This window comes from Camelus dromedarius, chromosome 7 (assembly GCF_036321535.1).
Source record: "Camelus dromedarius isolate mCamDro1 chromosome 7, mCamDro1.pat, whole genome shotgun sequence".
Taxonomy (NCBI): Eukaryota; Metazoa; Chordata; class Mammalia; order Artiodactyla; family Camelidae; genus Camelus; species Camelus dromedarius.
The window spans coordinates 14,148,841-14,166,428 of record NC_087442.1 but is presented as its reverse complement, the minus strand read 5'-3'; the positions used below and the strand labels follow the sequence as shown (position 1 = coordinate 14,166,428).

Sequence of the window (17,588 nt, the reverse complement as noted above, 5' to 3'; positions counted from 1 at the left end):
CTAGATGACCTGTGGAGGGCTTGACGGAAAGCACAGGGTCTTACACAAATGGGATCACTAAAAAGATTTTTAATATAGAGTTTGAGATTAATGGAGATTTATCTCTGGGTCTAAGAAGAACAGAGCCCAGATAGCAAAAATTTTTTCATGTAGTGCAAATAAAGGCAATCCCTGTGTGGACTCCTCCACAGATCACAGCCCAGCTGTCGCCCTACTCAGGCCTCTCACTTCCTGTCCCTCAGGGTGACACTAACCACCCTCCGCACCTCCTAGGCCCACCACCAATACCATATCTTTTCCTTTATTTCCGCTCTCGTGACTCCCAGAAAGTCAACCACCACCTAGTCCAGAGGCTGTCAGTTCAGATGACAGAAGGACCAGGTAAGTGACATAAATGAGTGAACCAGCCTGGGCGTGGGAAACGTGGCCACGCAGATTTGACCTACACCATCTAAGGGGCCACCATTACTCAGCTCCTGAAATTGCTGGGTCTTCAAGTCTTTCAAGAAAATATGGAAATCTGGAGTTTTATGAGAAAACTTTGAATGTTGAAAAGTTAACCAGTAATTTCTAAATGTTTGAATCATCATAGGGCCAAACCAGAAACATTTGTGCATGAGCAGAAGGTCTGCAACCTTTGATCTAGGCTAACTCCTGTGTTTTTACAAGTAACAATCCCCAAACCCTAAAAAACAGCATCGTGCAGTTCAGAGGCTACGTACTTGGAGTTAGTGACCACCAGGGCTCAAATCTCTCATCTGAAGCTAATCGCTGTATGATAATTTGAGTAAGAGTCTTATTCTTTTTGAACCCCCGTTTCCTCAACTATGAAAGGGGATAATTGTATATCCTCCAAAACATTTTGGAGGAAATAAATAAGATCCTAGATAATACATGAAAATCACCTGGCACATAATAGGCACTCAGTAAGTGTCTCTTTTCCCCTCAAGGCCAGTAGGTTAATGGTATTACTAGGCAAGAACCCATCAACTTTATCTCCTGAATCCAGCTTGGTTCTTTTCCTTACTGTATTTCAGTGTTCCTTGCCTGTATAGCACTCGTCTTCAGAGATAAGATGTATGATTTACTCTGGAACCTGAGCACAGGAGTAGGACTTTAGACATCTGCTTTCTGATTTACTTCTTTTCCCGTGAACAAGCCTCACCAACCTGTGTAGGTCTCATTTATTTTCTCCGGGACAAAAGTGACAACCAGGGTAAAATGAGACAATAAATCTGTGCTACATTGCCCTAAATCATAGTAGGCCCATCCGTGAAACCCAGAATGCCCGTGAGCCTGGGATCAGCCTCTGATTTCACGTTCTGATGCCTAATGAATGTGTTTTACAATGCAAGTTTTATTATTATTCGGATATGGTGAGGCCAAGAGATTGAGGGATGAGTGCCATTGAAAAGACAGTTTGTAAATAATTAATTAATTAATTAATTAAATAGAAGCATAAAAAATGATCTTTACCTAAAAAGTGATCTATAAGGAGATTCATACTACATATTAATTAGCAGAAAGGTAAATCAGGTTGAAGGAATATGGAAAATTATCAACATATTTAATAATAAATATTGAATATTTTTTAAATTAATGTATCTATGTCTTGTAAGTTCCTAGCTTCTCCAAGGTAGACAAGTTTTATGCTATAGTTGCAATTTGTCCTGTACCAGTTAACAGATTTCAATACAGTGAGTACTTAGTAAATATGTGAAAATTATTATTAATATTAATTAAAGCTATTGCAAATTTTAAAAAAAGACAGCTTGTTACTCACAGTTCTCAAGATGAGAGAGCTTGCCGCACCATGCAGGACCACACGGGGACACACTAGGGTTGGTTGGTAGGCAGAAGGAGTAAGGAAAATCGGACAAGAGCCTTTACTGTAGTTCTCTCAGGAAGGAACGAGCAAGGCAAGGGAAATGGGTTGGTTAGTTTGAAAAATGTCAGTGGGCTCTGAGGTATAGAGATTGATTCTAGCTGTCTGGTCCCTGACCCTGGTGATTAGGGCAGGGGGACAGTGATACCCGTGAGACCCGTAAAGGAGGTGGTTGGGGAATGAGCTCTGGTTTGGATGGTTTGCATACAAGAGTTGTGCTTATAGACAAGTCCTTTACTATGTCTAGTGATTGGCTCTGCCTGTGAGAAGCAGTCTCTCCTGGGTCAGCAAGTTTCCAGATGTCAAAGCATTAGACACACAGAAAATACAAAAGCACAATTAATACAGACTATTTTCAAACCAGTGAGTATTTGCACCTCCACACATCCCTGCAAAGATATCAGCATGTCAAGGAGGAGGTTTCCATAATAAGCTCCCAGAATAAGAAAGAAAAAGGGACGATGTGTTACTAAAAGCCTCCACCGGGAAAGGACCCTTGTACAGGAACAGAAGAGAAGGTCAAGGTGCTCAGAGAAGAAAGGCAGCAGGAGATGAATGCACCCAGGAGCTCAAAGAAGGGTTCAGCATGGTGCTAAGAAAAAGAGTTTGGGGGTCCAGGTAATCACAGACTGTAGTCTTAAGTCACTAACATCTTGGGTACTCTTTGTAAGGCTAAAGGAAGCCCCACTCTGAGTGGAGAAAATGAAATTTGAATACAGAGATTGCAATGGAATGAAGATGATTCTGCTTGAATGCATTGACCTTTATCAACCATTTCATCAGAATTTCTGGAGCATGAATCTGTGTTAGGTGTCCTCTGCAACTGCTCATATGAAGAAGGATCCTTCTCTTCTGGCTCAAGCCCAAGCCATCGTTCTCAAGCATCCCAAGGTGGGGAAAGTAAAGTAAAATCCTCAGTTCTGAAATCTAATTAGAGAATAGCTGTAGAAGACAACGGAAATAGCAATCAAACAGCACGAATCTCCAGAGAATATTGTTTTTCTTCCTGTAACTGACTGAAAAAAAACAATTACACTTCTCAATATTCCTCTAACCAAGTCTTGGATTCAGTACTAGATAACACACAAATTGCTGGTTTGAGGCTTTTCTTTTCGTTTGACTGGATAATCAGGAAAAGAATGGTTAGGCATATATCTGCAAATCCACATTCACAAGAAAAGTTTTTAAAAACAAAGCATCAGAATGTTAAAGACTGGACAACATGTTAATATTTAAGAAAAATATTTTTATTTGCAAGAAATGGAAATACAAAAGCATAACAATTTCAATTCATTTTTTCCCCCAAACTAACTACAAGTATCCTACAAAGCATTTACTTATTTTTTTGGTATTTATTTAGCTATGATAGAGAATAAAAAGCCATAAAAAAAAACCCAGCATGATACGACAGCTAATAGACTCACAATGCATTCAGACTTAAACACTGCTGATCCATACAACCTGTTGCCAAAGAGAGGAAAGCCCAGCCTGTCAACATAGACATTAAAGCTCACGGTGGATTAGAGTCCAGAGCCTGCTCGGCATTGTTTAAAAAGGGTCACTCACAACTTGTCAAAGAGTGCTGGCGTTTTCCGGAGACTCACGAAGTGTTTCATCTGAGAGGGAGATTTACTAAACAGTGTAAGCCACGTGTCCATGGTCAAAAAGTTCATGTTCTCAGCCAGCTAGTGAGCAAGGGAGAGGTGCAGAAAAACAGGGCCAAAACCGCTCCTTTTGCTTTTCCAGGATGCAAAGTCTGCTGACTGGAACTCACAGTGGGTTGGACGAACCGGCCAGCAGATGCACGTCTGGTGGACATCGCCACATGAGGCAAAGACTTGAACTCTGCACACAGCAGGGCCAGCCCAGGGAGCACACGCTGCGTTCTCTGCCCAGAGAACTTTAAAAGTTTACAGCGTGTTCACACAGAAAGAAATCTGCTCAACCTAATCCACAAATGGTTGCACTTCCCACAACACATAGCTGTTTACCTGTCTCATAGTAATTAGTTACCCTCGTTTCCTCTTCCTATAAAATTAAAAGACCTAAAACTTATTTCGCACAGCACCCAGCACTTAGTAGGTGCTCAGGAAACATTTCCCTGCCTTCTAGTAATCAAGACAAAAAATAAAGCGTTTCCAAGTTTTCTGTTGCTGAAAATGACAAAATGAACACTGCTGTCTTTCCTGAGGGAACTGTGGATCCTTTGGCCCGGGAGACATGGAGCATTAATCCTGAAATGCACCAGGTTCCTCTGCACTGAGAAAATGTTCTGCTATGAGGATTTCTAATACTTTTAATCCCAGCTGGCCATTTTTGGATGAGATTGAACCTCTACAAAATGGGATTTTTCTAATGGATGTAACTCTGTTTCTTTTTCTCTGATGGGCAAATATGATCATGGCTCACTTTTAGGAAACTATTTTCAAGCCTTTGGAAAAAGTTCCTTCTCCCACATCCACCCACTTGGATCTAGTACTACAAGGATGTATATGAAATCTCCCAGTGATGAGGCAGTGCTCAGTCATCCTGGATTCAAATACAAGGCACATGTAAGGCACAGAGTGTCCAAGACGACAGAGGAATGTGTGTGTATGTGTGCGCATGCACGCACATGCACTAGAGAGCGAGCTGGCACGTGGGTCTTTTGAACAGCTATTGATGAATGAAATGTCCTCAGCCCCCTTATTCCCCAATATTCCAAGGCCTCCTGCAATACTCTTCCTCAGGAGTGAAAGACTGACTTAGTGACTCAAATGAATGAATGAATGAATGAAACATCTGAAATCTGTCTCTGGCTGCTTCACAGCCCCCATTTTACAGCCCCTGACTCTCTCCTAAAACTACCCTCCCAGAGTGGCTTATCCAATCACATGTCTTCTGTCTCAACTGAAAAGCATTCAAAGAAAAGGACTCTGACCAGTGTACTACCTTCTACTGGTTTGTCTCACAGGTCTGGCCAGCACTGCAAGCAGGAGAGCTGGTGTCTCTAATAAAGGCTCTTAAAGACTGGATTTAAGGGAACCGAATAGTGACAAGGGCACTTGGCAGACAAGGTGGGGCGGAAAGCCTTCTCCTCTGCCCCCAACCCCCAGTTAGCCAGGCTGCACGGACGCTCCACCTCTTTTACTGGGAGCGGGAGGTCTCCGTGTGTGCACCATGCTCACGTGACATGTATGTTCGGAGGAGCTGGCCCGGGGTGGGGTGGGGGGGCTCTGATCCTTGTCTTTTACTTGGTGTGAGGACATAGGAGGAAGGAGCCACCAAGTGCCGAAAAATTTAATAAAACACTTGTGACAAAAATTCTGAACAGTGACTCACTGCCAGAATAAAGATGAACCAATTCAACACTCCTGCTCCAAGGGCACCTGAGATTCACAGCCCTCACTCGGCACTCAGGCTAAACTGAGAGATCTAGGGAGAAAAAAACATGGTATTTACAGTTGGTTTGTAAATAAGCTGAACTAAAAGCTGCTTTCACAACCTACAAATTAGGTCTCCAAATCAAAAGCATTTATATTAACAAAAAGGTTATCTAAGTTTCCCGCACTGGTGTCACACCTCACCCCCACCTCCTGCCCAAAAGGAGCAACTAGTTCAGCTGTCAGATTTTTATGTAACACTCCCTTTATGTGAGCGAGGCTCCAGAGTCCTAACACTTCACAGAAACTCTTTCTTAAATCTGGCACTGAGGCCTTTCATTTACAGTATCCCTTTCCAAGTGCAAAGTCTAGAGCTGTGAAAAGAACCGTGCTGGGGGGCCTGGGTTACACAGGCCTCATCCAGTAAAAAAAGTATGTGTTCTCTGAACTTTTGCAAGACGTCTCCTCCACTAGGCTAATCAAAGAGGAAAGAGGAAAACTTGTTGACATGATGATAAATATATTAATATATTTATAATTAACATGATTCTTTATGATTGATGGTTGTACTAACAGTCTCATATTTTCCAAAACTGAAGTTCGGAAGCCAACGCCTGCCGCTACTTGAAATCTTCAGCGCTAACCACGTATTACTGACTTGTCTATGAATCGGCTCTGCGGGGGAAACAAATCCACTGACATTGTGGGCTCAGCCCTGGGACAGAAAATGTGCCCACACCCAGGAACTATTTGCAATCAACCTGGGATCATCCGCTCTTCTGCATCCTCTTGACTCCATTACGCCCTCCTAAAGAGCCAGATGACTGTTTAGTTCCCGCTTACTTGCCCGGGCAAGAAGTGGAGGGTGGAGGTCTTTCTCAAAGTTGCAGCAACGCTGGTTCTTGGAACCCCTTCCAGTGGCCACTTGAGTTCTCAGGCTGATGTCTCATGTCTCTGGACACAGATTCAGTTCTGGAAGGATGGTTTCCCAGAGATCAATCCCTGCTGTTTGGAGGGCTGGAGAGAGTGATGTCAAGCAAGTGTAGGTAGGCAAGCAAATAAAATCCTCAAGGCACGAGAACAGGCGCTAGGAGTTCACTGCCCGTTTTCTTCTCCCTCCTCATTCAGAAGATGAGGTTTTTCCACTCAGGCTAATCCAGGAGCCTTAAAAACCCATCTAATTCCAGTGCATCAGGCGAGTAGGCTGACCTGTTCTCACTGACTTACAAAAGCTTTCCTAGCTTTCCTTTCTCATCATCCAAATACTACTTGAGTTAATTCTATCTTCTCACCTTCTTGGCCATGCGCCCCCCTCCACCAGCACACTGCCTGTGCCTGATAATTACATGACATTTTAAAGAGACGGATTGGTCAGTAGTGGCCCATGGTTAGTTAGCAGGTACCAGCCAGGGCCCAGGAGGATCTAGGGCAGAATAGAAGGAAGGCGAAAGTAGAGAGAAACAGAGCAGGGGGCATGCTTGCAACCTTCTGCCCACACAGCCCAGCCAGGCTCAGCCTCTCCAGCTGTAAGGGACAGTAAGAGGCGTGCAGAGGACCACGAGGGCTGCCAGCACCACTGCAGTCCTGATCCAGCTTTACACAGTGCCGAGATGAACTTGGCCACCTCCCAGCTGGAACTCTCTCCATCACAGTAGGGAGAGAGAGGAATCAATGCCAGTGAGCCCCAGAGGTACTGGATCTGCTTATGAGGTATGATGGCCAACGTTAATGACACCAAATCCTGTATCTGATATGGAACAGGAGGCCCAGGTGTGGCTTAACCCTTCTAAGTACAGGCTCTTCTGACAACGTAGATGAGAAATAGAAACAGAGAGAGAGAGAGTTAAAGCTAAAGGTGGTTCAGCTACTACTAAAAATAGAATAAAATGTAAGCAAATTTCTTACACAAAATCTTTTACAAGCTAGCTGTCTCCTAACATTACACAATAAAAAGTCAATTTCCATTTCTTATTTGTATGAAAGAGGAAAGTTTTTTTTAAACTACAAAAGTTACTTTTAATCATTAAAAAAAAAGTAGGTTGGGGGATTAGGTTGTTTCTCTTTGGGTGAGCTGCAAAGTAGCCAGGCCTGACTATAAAAGGTAAGACGGTGGATACACAAATGTCACCGCCTCTGTCCCCAAGAACAGGCCTCAAGCCCACCCTCCGTGTTGAGGCAGAAGAGGAGAGAAAAGCAGAAGTGTCGGGGAGGTGGGGAAAGACAAGCTAGCACAGTTGTCCCAAACGCCTGCTGTCAGGGGCAGGGCTTCCCTTCCCAGTTATGGGCACAGGACAGAAAAAGCATCTGTCCATGGAGCCCAGACCTGAGCCAGGCCCTGTTCCACCCTTCCCTCTGAGTTCATTCTATAGGAGGACCCCTGTTTAGGGAGATTTCCCAACTATAATTATAGGCCTCCAGTAGAAAAAGAAGAAAAGGAACTAAAGCATGGCCTGGAAGGACTGGGGCCCCCAGAGCTCCGAGGGCCAACAGAAGACCTTGCTAGCTTGGAAGGAGGCGCCGGATCTCTTCAGTGTGGTTGCCAGCGGGAAGCCTCAGCGAGCTAATAAATACTATTTACAAATGGGGAGGAGAAGCCAGGGAGGCAGAACTAGGGGCGTGTGGGGACACCGATTACAGAGAAATCCTACAAGCAACAAGAGGGGGCAGGTTTGCCTGGAGTAGAAAAGCCTGATTCCTTCAGGCATTGCACTTGCGGCCTGAGAATACGACGGGGACACCTCGCTCCAGTGCCGGGAGGACGGTCGGGGTCAGAGTCGGGGGTGATGCTCGCAGGAGGCCCCAGCACTTCCAGGGCTGATGGGGGCAGAGGCACCGGAGACCCAGGCTGAGGAAGGCAGGGTGTCAGTCAGGGCTTTGCCAGATTCCAGCAGGCACCCTGGTACTTCTGTGGCCAGAGTCTGGGGTCTTGAATGAACAAGAGTCAGCTCTTCTTCAAAGAGGGGGACATACCACAGCTGAGAATCAGGCAGGATCTTTTTGGCACTGTCGGTAGAAACATGCCTGCTGTCCCACCCCTGACCCTCAAATACTTTCCTATGGCAGTAAGCGACAGGGAGGGAGAGACGGGGGCTCCCTTCTGCACTGAGGGACGTGGGACTAGGGGGGGGTGCTCTCTCAACGCAGGTGGAAATCTCAGGCTGTCCTCCCACCCAAAGCCATGACTGCTCATCCATGTCTTCATCAAGATTGGGTGGCAAAAAGGGAAAACTTATGACAAAGGTGGTTTGGGGACATAAAGGTAGAGTGAAGAGAAAGAGGGAGAGGTGGTGACGGCCTCTTTAGAAGGTGGCGTTCACTCTTCTGTCGAGTTCTACAACTTTCAGTGTTTCATTCCCCTCCAGCTTGGTGCTGACCCTGCGAAGGCATTGAAAGGAAAGAAGTCTTAGCCACCAGTTGCCAACTACAAGTCTCATGCTTGGTGGAAGAACAGAGTCGTTCCATGACTGTGACTCTGTGGACTGGCCCAAGCATGCTTCTTGTCCACTTCCCTCCCAGTAGCAATTCTCTGTTCCCTGTGCCTCCCACTACCAGCCCAGCCACTCATCCACACTCCTACCCTTTTCCTGATTCAAGAGGAGAAATCCCAACCCAGAGGATAAACATGGCGGTTTGATACTGATTTGTTACACGTTGCTTTAAATATTATATTTTTTGAGGATGGTTAGTTACCCTTATGCTAAGCTCTGGGAAGGAGAAAATAAAAGGATAAAGACTGATCCCTGGTCTACAATAGCTGATGATCTAGATAAAGATTTAAAAAAACCCAGCACCCAAACTAACCTGAAATAACAATAAATATATAACAGAAAAATAAACACACTATTAAATTGTGTAACAGCTTAGACAGTCTCTTGGCATTCAGAGAGCCGTGAGGGCTCTGGTATCAAGGGAGACATTCCAGAATACATGGGCTCTCGATGGGGCCTTGAAGAGATAAGAGGAGATAAGAGGAGAGAAGGCTTGTGTCATGAGCCAAGTAATTAAGCAGCTGAGTCTTCTCTGGGTCCCAGTGGCAGCTGTACAATTCACCATAGTGGGAATAATAATAATGCCTAACCTCTTAAAGTATTGCAAAGGATTTACATGTCATATTTACATAGTGCACTAGTAAATGTTAAGTATGCATGCATCATGTAAACATATAAAAGTACATATAATTATGAACTTTCCTCTGCAGCATTAAGGAAAGAAAGCTGAAGAATTTGAAACAAAATCTTTCCCACTTGCATTGGAATTGCATCATTTCTGGGAGAGGCACAGAGGCAGAGTTCAACTAGACCACCAACCACACCATGCATAACCAGGAGTGCATGCAGACCCTCCTTCCCACACCGTTCGGTGTACCCAGTTTCTCCCCAGCACAAGAACAACACTTGTGCAAGCCTTTCTGCTTATACAAGGTTTTTCTCTTAACTATATAAGGGAAACAACTCATGGAGAATTGGAGACAAATATATATTATTTTCAATGTGGAAATACCTACATGCACATTGCCTCTCAATGTCTCTCAATATTAATATATAGTTACAACTATATAATTATAGGTAATGCATGTTTATTTACATATAAATCTTAAAACCATATATTGACATGTAGCATAACATATATGTATTTCTAGTTGGAAGAAAGCTCGAGAATGTGTCTGAGGCTGCATTTGCATAGCAAGTATACTGCTGTTACCAGACTGTATGTCTACTCGTGTGCCTTTGAGGGGATGAAGGAGGTAGTGAGGAAGACAGTCAAGCCTTTTCTCCACTTTTGGAGCCACCACCGCCAGCTCCCTGATGGCGGAGCATGCATGGGGTGGAGCATGAGATCCCACGTGTTCTGGAACGTCTCCCTTGATACCAGGAGACAGTTCACACCAGGCCTTTTCCTCACTCTCTGCTAAGGGCAGCCGCTGGCAAGCAGTAGACTCTCCAGAGTCTGGGTGCTGCAAATAAGCCCTAAAAAAGCTGAGGGCTGGACAAGGCCAGGGGGAAAGTCTCCACCATACACGGCAGGTTGCTGACTCATAACCCATCATAGGTGCCTTAAAGGAGTCAAATCTGTATCTGTTTGACTCACAGGTGCTGCTGCAGCTCCAACAGCACTGACTTCTCCAGGCTGCTCTCATTTGAGATAATGAAATGGGGAAGATCCACGTCAGGCAGGGACTCCAGCCCCGAGGCCCTGAGCAGGGAGGAGCCTCCGTCCCAGCGCCCAAGCTCCCCGGCTGAGGCCGGACTGGACGGCTCTTCCAGGGGAGAATGTTCCTCATAGATCAGCAGGTTCCTGGATCTCACTGCGAACAAAGCCAAGTAACATGTTGAGTGAGAGATCACGACGGTGCACCACCTCCCCTCACCTGACGCCAGGGCTGAGAGCAAACAATTCATGGGTTCTTCTTACCCAGGACTGAGGGTGCCAACTAACGTTGGCTTTCCATAAAGGCCTCAGGATTTCAGAGTTTTGTGCATTGAAAAATGATACCAATTATAAAGCTGGAAGAACAATAGAAAAGCAAATAAACAGGAAGCAAACTGCCACCCCTCACTGCTTTGAAAATAAAACTCCCCTCCGTGCCCCACCCCCCCAACCATCTGGGGGAAACGATTCGTGGAGAATGGGAGTCAAATACTTGGAGATGTCCAGACCCAGCTAAAATAAGCCTTCTCGATGAATAGGTCTCGCATCGAGAGAAGGTAGAAGGGCAGAAAACTGCATTTTTGTTTAGAAATGGAAGAGAAGACACAAAGTCAAAGCCATAAATCAAACCATGGAGACACTCTCTTTTGTTTTATAGGGTAGCTGCATAGCTAGATGGCTCAGTAGCAATTTTCTGCAACACAGAAATGATGCTCTCATCGGCTCCCACTTAAATTTAGAGATACATTCATTTAGGGAAAAAAGAATTTCCCAGGAGACAGCTGAGATTGTTTGCTAGCCTTTCTGTCATATACCTGGCAGGGATACACCTACCTCGTAAAGACCACAGATCTTTCAGAACTGCAAAATTGTGCCTCCCCCCTAATCCAGTGCCTCCTAATTCCACACCTGTTCTTAGTAGTGTATATATTTTATGATCTCTGGATACCACCTCTTTATTTCCTACATACTTGAAAGAGATCATTGATCTAGGTGAGAATATCACTTCTAACACCTGAGTTTCCAAGTTCTCTAAATCTTGGGCATAATATTTTGTAAGACAGGCTGATTCTTTAATTTCACCTTACAGATGCTTACTATGGTAACATACAATTTCACTGAGTGGAATTCCTTTAAAATGTCTTGGAAAACTTAATGCTCCCCTACTCCCTCCCCACCAAATGCACATCCCTCCCTCTGATCAGAAGTCAAAAAGAAGACCTCAGAACTTGCCAGGGAGCACAGTCTAGAGCAGCAGTTTGCAAACTGTGCTCTGTCGAGCTCTAGAGAATTCCCCATGGGTGACGGGCCCAAGGAAGGACCCAGCAGCCTGGGTACCGGACCAGCCACATCCCTCTTCCTCCCTTCAATGGAGAAGCTACACTTGTACCACTTTTTAAAAATTAGACTTCCACACAAGGCTTCTTTCAGAAAGCTGAGCTTTGAGAAATGAAAGAGAAAAGAAATAAGGCACTTCCCAACTTGCTGAGACCTGCCTTACCGACAGAGGCCGTGTAGGGCTCCTGCAGGGACTGCTGGCTGGGCAGGGCCATCTTGGTGGCAGAAGGGTAGGGCCCACAGCCTTGAAAGAAGCTGCCAAATGCTACGGCAAAGCATAACACAACGACCTGCGGGATGAGGAGAGAACATGGGGAGCTGTCGATTCTAAGATCCACACAGCAAAGCATCAGACCCGCAACACCTGGGCAGTCCAGGGAGGCCACGCCCCTCCATGACAGCCGCAGACTGCATCCAGGTCAATCACGGTACCATCACAGCGGAGAAACAGCCTCCGAATGAGCGGCGTGGTTCCCCCAACCCCCAGCACTTGGACGTGGCCAGTGCGGGAGAGACTGGAGATAGGGGAGTGGGCCAGGGCAGTTGTGGTGCTGTCCCTTCGGGAGACTCACCATGAGGCAGGTGCCAGTCTGCGTGCCGGCCAGCTTGCAGGTGCGAGAAACCTTGCCCATCACCAAAGTCTGAAGCTTCTGCAGTTGCTGCAGGAGAGTTCTGCAAATGCAACAAATCACAACCATCTAAGGGGCAAGACAATACTTGTGGGTGACCTCTGGGCCAGGGACACTGCTGTGGCTTTGTGTCTGAATCTGAACACAGTATCCAGGGAGAGTTTCCTCTCATGAAGTCACAGACACCAGCGCCTTCCAGCACCAGTGTCGCAGTGCTTACAGGGATCTGAATCAGTCCCCTTGAGCATCTTGTCCATTCCGTGCTGTTCCGAGTAATAGTCACCTCAATGCCCCAAATTATCCCTGACAAATTATCCTGGGACTTGTTTGTCAGCCATTGAGAGGAAAAAAAAAAGCAAAAGGTTGCTGGTGACACAAGAAGAACTCATTTACCCAAGGGAAGAGAAACATGGAAGAAGATTCCAGAAATGAGGAAAGCACAGAGAAGATGCCCAGTGGAGAGCCATTGGAGGGGTAGCCAGAGGAGGTGGTGGGGACTGGACGTGGCAGCAGCAGCACTGAGCAGCGAACACTCAGATGGCAGATCTGAAGAGTGGGAGAGAGAAAGAGAGGAAAAACAAGAATGACGGAAGGGAGTGTGGAAACAGCCATGGGCACCTCAAGCCTGTGGACCCTGAAGGCTCACAGCAGCTCCAGAGTCAGAAAGGAAGCCTAAATATGAAGGAGCAAAGAAGCCCACTCAGCTGGACACATGCCCAGAGCCAGGATCTCGGAAGCCATCCTCTGATGCAGACTCTGATGTCTATCCAGGAAGAGACCGAGAGCAGGAGCAAAAAGAGTTGTTCTACCCCTAAGACCGGACAGCTGCGTGTGCCCCTAAAAGGGAAGTGTTTGGGGATGAGAAGAGGATGTTCTGCTCTGTGCGTTGTCAGGTCACAGAAGGAGCAGATGGTGAAATTCTTTGTAAATTCTCAACACTGCAGCCACAGAAAAGGATCTCACAGCACAGCCTCCTGAGTTAGAGCCTCGGGGAAGCATTCTGCGTGAGCAGCAGCGTAAAGAGCTCCTCGCCCCCATTCCTCTCCTACAAGCCCAATGCACTCCACAAAGTGGAGAGACTTGACAAGCAGATGCTTTTTCTTGAGTCTCAGAAATTTTTAAAGAATGCATGCTGTGATGTAACAGTAAAAAGCCAAACAAGTTCACTGGAGAACATCAGCAGCAAATCATTCATTTGCAGAATTCTGGGCTTTCGCGGATTACGTGCCTCTCCCCGCAGCTCACCTCCTGACTAGCTTTCAAGGACAAGCAGGTTTCCCCTCCCCTAGATCGGTGCCAAGGAAACGAGTTCTCCCAGGTTCAAGCCAACTAAGGACAGGCTGGCCATAAGAATGATGCTGCTTTCAGCCGCTAAGTGGATAAGAGCGCGGGCAGCTCTGAAGCCCACAGTACGTGCAGCGAAGGCTGTCTGAACTCAAAAACCCCTGTGTGGTCTCACCTACACCATATTTTTACTTTGGGTGGTGGTTTTAATTTAAGCAAAACAAAGTCATCCATCCCATTATTTCATATTGTTAGTTTAAATTCTATTAATATGGAAGCCTTTTTAGTACCGAGTTGTACGTTTTCTTGTTTTACGGTTATCTAGAAGTATAATGATAAGCAGTTTAGACTTGATTTGTGTCTCTATACATTCAAGCAACTTGTTCTTTAAGAGTTCTGTACCTCGCTCAAGGCTGAGAAATACGGACAGGGTGATTAAACCCTCCGTAAGGCAGTTGTGTTGTCTGTGACAACATGGATGAACCTGGAGGGCATTATGCTAAGTTGAATCAGCCAGACCAAAAAAAAAAAGATAAATACCCCGTGTATCACTTACATATGGAATCTTTAAAAAAAAAAAAGTTGAACTCAGAGAAACAGTAAACGAGGGGGTGTCAGGACTGGGGAGTGGGGAAATAGGAGGGTTGGGAAAAGGACACAAACTTTCAGCTATAAGATGAATAAGGTCTGAGAAGCTAGTGTAAAATTTGGTGACTATAAGTGATAACACTGTATCATATAATTGAAATTCGCTAAGAGACTAGAATTTCAAAGTGCTTAACAAAAAAAAATTAAAAAAAGGTAAACAGGTGAGGTGTCGGAGGTGGTAATTACCTCGCTGTGAGGAATACTCTCACAACATACACATATATCAAATCATCACATTGTACACTTTGAATATCTCACAATTTCACTTGTCAGTTATGCCTCAATAAAAATGGGGGGAAAAAAGAAAAAAGTCTGCAGCTAAATGATCGTATGATAGAGCAGGGTTTTTTTTCCTCATCACATTTTCTCTCTTCTTCCAGGACCTCCCAAGAGCACCCCATTCTCACCCTCAAGCACAGCTGCCCTTTCAAAGCTAAGGGCTGAGCAACCTACCACACACCCCTTCCTGGGCGAGCCTTCCTTCTGGCAGAGCTGAGATCTGGCAGGCAGTGGTATGCGTTTCATTGACAACGCCCTGCAATGCCAGCCCCAAAGCCCTCTCTGGGTTCTCCCTGCTGAAGCTCAGCTGTGCTCTGTGCAGGAGTGGGGAACATTTCTCCATCCAGGTTTCCACATGGCAGCAGATTTCCAGGTGTTACTAATGCCATTTCCTTTTGCTCTGAACTCTTAAGGTGTTTTTAAAGTGAAACTGCCATTTCTGTCTTTACCAACAGTTCCTATGGACCCAAAATCTTCCCACACCTCCTCCCTGGGCATTCTCTGCTCCTCGCCTAGTCTTTAGAGCAGGAAGCACTGAGAAAACCAATTCCTCACAATACTTGGAATCCTTCCTCTCCTAATTTTCAATTGAGATCACTAGGCCTGGTACCCCTTCCCTGGGATGAAGAGTCTCCCAGGTCTGAAAACAGATCTCTAACAGGCCAGACACACCTAAAGCCCAGTGGTGTAATGCCTTTGGCTCAACTTGGGACCCCTAACCGTACATGTAAGGTGCTACAAGTTTGGAAGAAGGACCATTTAAGTCTGTCTGGGAGAGCAGGGAGGACTGTGTATTTACAAGTCGTATGGTGCTTTGCTTGGCACTCATTGGCACATCCTTTCCAAACTCGAAGATAATTATCTTCTGAACCCACTGCAAAAGAAAATGGTTGTTTAATGGTCCCTGATTTCTGACTGTTTATAATCCAACTCTTTAAGATGAGCAAACGTAGAGTTTAAAATCGATTTTTTTCAGTTTGAAATTTTGGTGAAAAGCAACACTGATTTATAATGTGCTGTTTGCTGCTGCTTCTACTCGGATTAGAAGAGGTGAACTAGGCAGACAGTGGAAATGACGACACACCAAAGGCCCCGCCCAGCAGTCACCTGGAGCGATTTCACACAGGGAGAGTGGGCTAGCTCATCCCTCCCAAAATCTAAGTAGATTTCCACGATGAGGTAAAGTTTGGGAAACTCATATACATTCATATAACAGAAAACACTCATTTTTGTTATAAGGAAGGAAAATTAACAGTGACTGAGTTTCCACTGACAGACTAAAGCTTCATTTACTGAGACACTACGTAGATGTCTCAATGACATGGGACTAGAAAGCAGAAGACCTAAGTTGCAAACCCAAACCTATCTGACTCCGTAGCTCATGTACTTTCCAAAGCAGCACAGTAAGGTCCCCTAACCTGAAAGCAAATTAAATTTATGATCAAAAGATGTCTTAGTTAAGTAGATTTTTCTTAAATCCAGTATCATTAACATCATACTGATAACAGCCCAACCAAAAGCTCTCTCCATGATTAGATTAAAAAAGATTACTATCAACAGGGACCAAGCTGCAGACAGACGGCCAGAGTGAGTCCAGTGACAATGAGACAGACACTAACAGAGCTTTGGTGATAATGATACAAATAAAAGCAATAGGGCAAAATGAACATTCCCTGGCACACCTCTGGATTTACTAAGATACAATGCAAGTGATGGATGAAAAAGAATCACAGGGGCTCCTTACCCTACTTCAAGTGTCAGGAAGTCAAACCTGGGCTTTGTTTAAGAACATGGAAACTATAAGACCTGCCTTCTGTCAGACACCAACAGAGTGGAATTTGATAGCTTTAGGATTACTAAGTTGGTACATATGCACCAGAAAAGGGGAATAGGCTCCCAAGGCAGAGAAACCTGACTTTAGATCTCAGTAGCATGTGTGACTTTAATCCCGGTCCTTAAGTCCTGAGTTTAGGCAGCTAGTCAGTTAATTCCCTTGACCTCATCAGCTAACGGAATGAGAGAATCCCCTTCTGAGGTACTGTGGGTTTGCTGAAGCAGATGCAGCGTTGCAGAGGGCTTGCCACTTCTTTCCACTGATGACAGATGAAGCTGGGCCTCTTTATGGGAAAGCCTGGGACCTCAAACTGATACACTGGTCTGAGATGATGTGGTACTGTCCCTGATGCTACTGGGACAGATGCCATGGCCTGCAGCACTGGGAGCTTGGATGACAGCTGTTACCCAACTTGCACAAAGGGCTGGCTCGAGAAAAGGCAGCCATTAGATGAAATGAAAAAATCATTTTAAAACTAAAGCTATAAAAAGTCAATCAAGAAGACAGACTCTCTCCAACAGTGCATTCAAAGCTCAGGATAAACTTCTCCTTTATTACTGTATTTTAAATCATCAGTGATCAAGGCTAATTATGGCTTAATGAATTCCTAAGCTTCCGGGAGCAACGTCTTAATTTAGAGAAATGTTTATCTGGGCCAAGAGATTTTTCACAATTTGTTAAATCAGAGTGTCCAACACTCGATTGAAAATGTGGATTTGGTCCTGTAGTGAGATGTAAAAATAAACTTTGTGGCTGTCCTCATACTGCTCCTTGCAAAAGAGCAGTCGAAGGCAGCTGCCAGCCCTGCTCAAAATAAAGCATCACCCTGTATCTTGGGAGGCGTATCAAAGGAAATTGGGCAAAACATTCAAAAGTAGCCAAGAGTATGAGACACAATCTTACAAGAACTGGGAAAGGCATCAACAGCCTCATGTGGTTTTTTTTTTTTTTTTTTTTTTTTGTATTTGGTTTGATTTTGTTTTCTTCTGTTTCCTTTATTTAAGAGAGATGGTGGGGGTATAGGGAATGGAGTAAGAGAAAAAGACATAGTCACACAATTACTGCATCTTATACTTTGCATATTTAAGTACCTAACTTTCCACTGCAGCCAGAAACTAGGACTCGCAAAAAAGAATAAACTGGTGGTTCCCAATTACTTGCAATGACAGGAGCTTCAAACC

At 45.0% G+C, this 17,588-nt stretch overlaps 1 protein-coding gene across 1 annotated transcript in view; it reads right to left on the bottom strand.

Moving 5' to 3' along the window:
- Positions 1-3,110: 3,110 nt before the first annotated feature.
- The window catches only part of CREB3L2 (cAMP responsive element binding protein 3 like 2), a 107,758-nt gene continuing 93,280 nt past the window's right edge, over positions 3,111-17,588 (bottom strand). Inside the window, exons 9-12 of the mRNA XM_010983166.3 lie at positions 12,306-12,405; positions 11,897-12,023; positions 10,336-10,552; positions 3,111-8,622 (exon numbers count right to left, since the gene is read on the bottom strand). Of these exons, the coding sequence (XP_010981468.1) occupies positions 8,547-8,622; positions 10,336-10,552; positions 11,897-12,023; positions 12,306-12,405 (520 nt within the window). The 3' untranslated portion in view covers positions 3,111-8,546. The remainder of the gene's footprint in view (positions 8,623-10,335; positions 10,553-11,896; positions 12,024-12,305; positions 12,406-17,588) is intronic.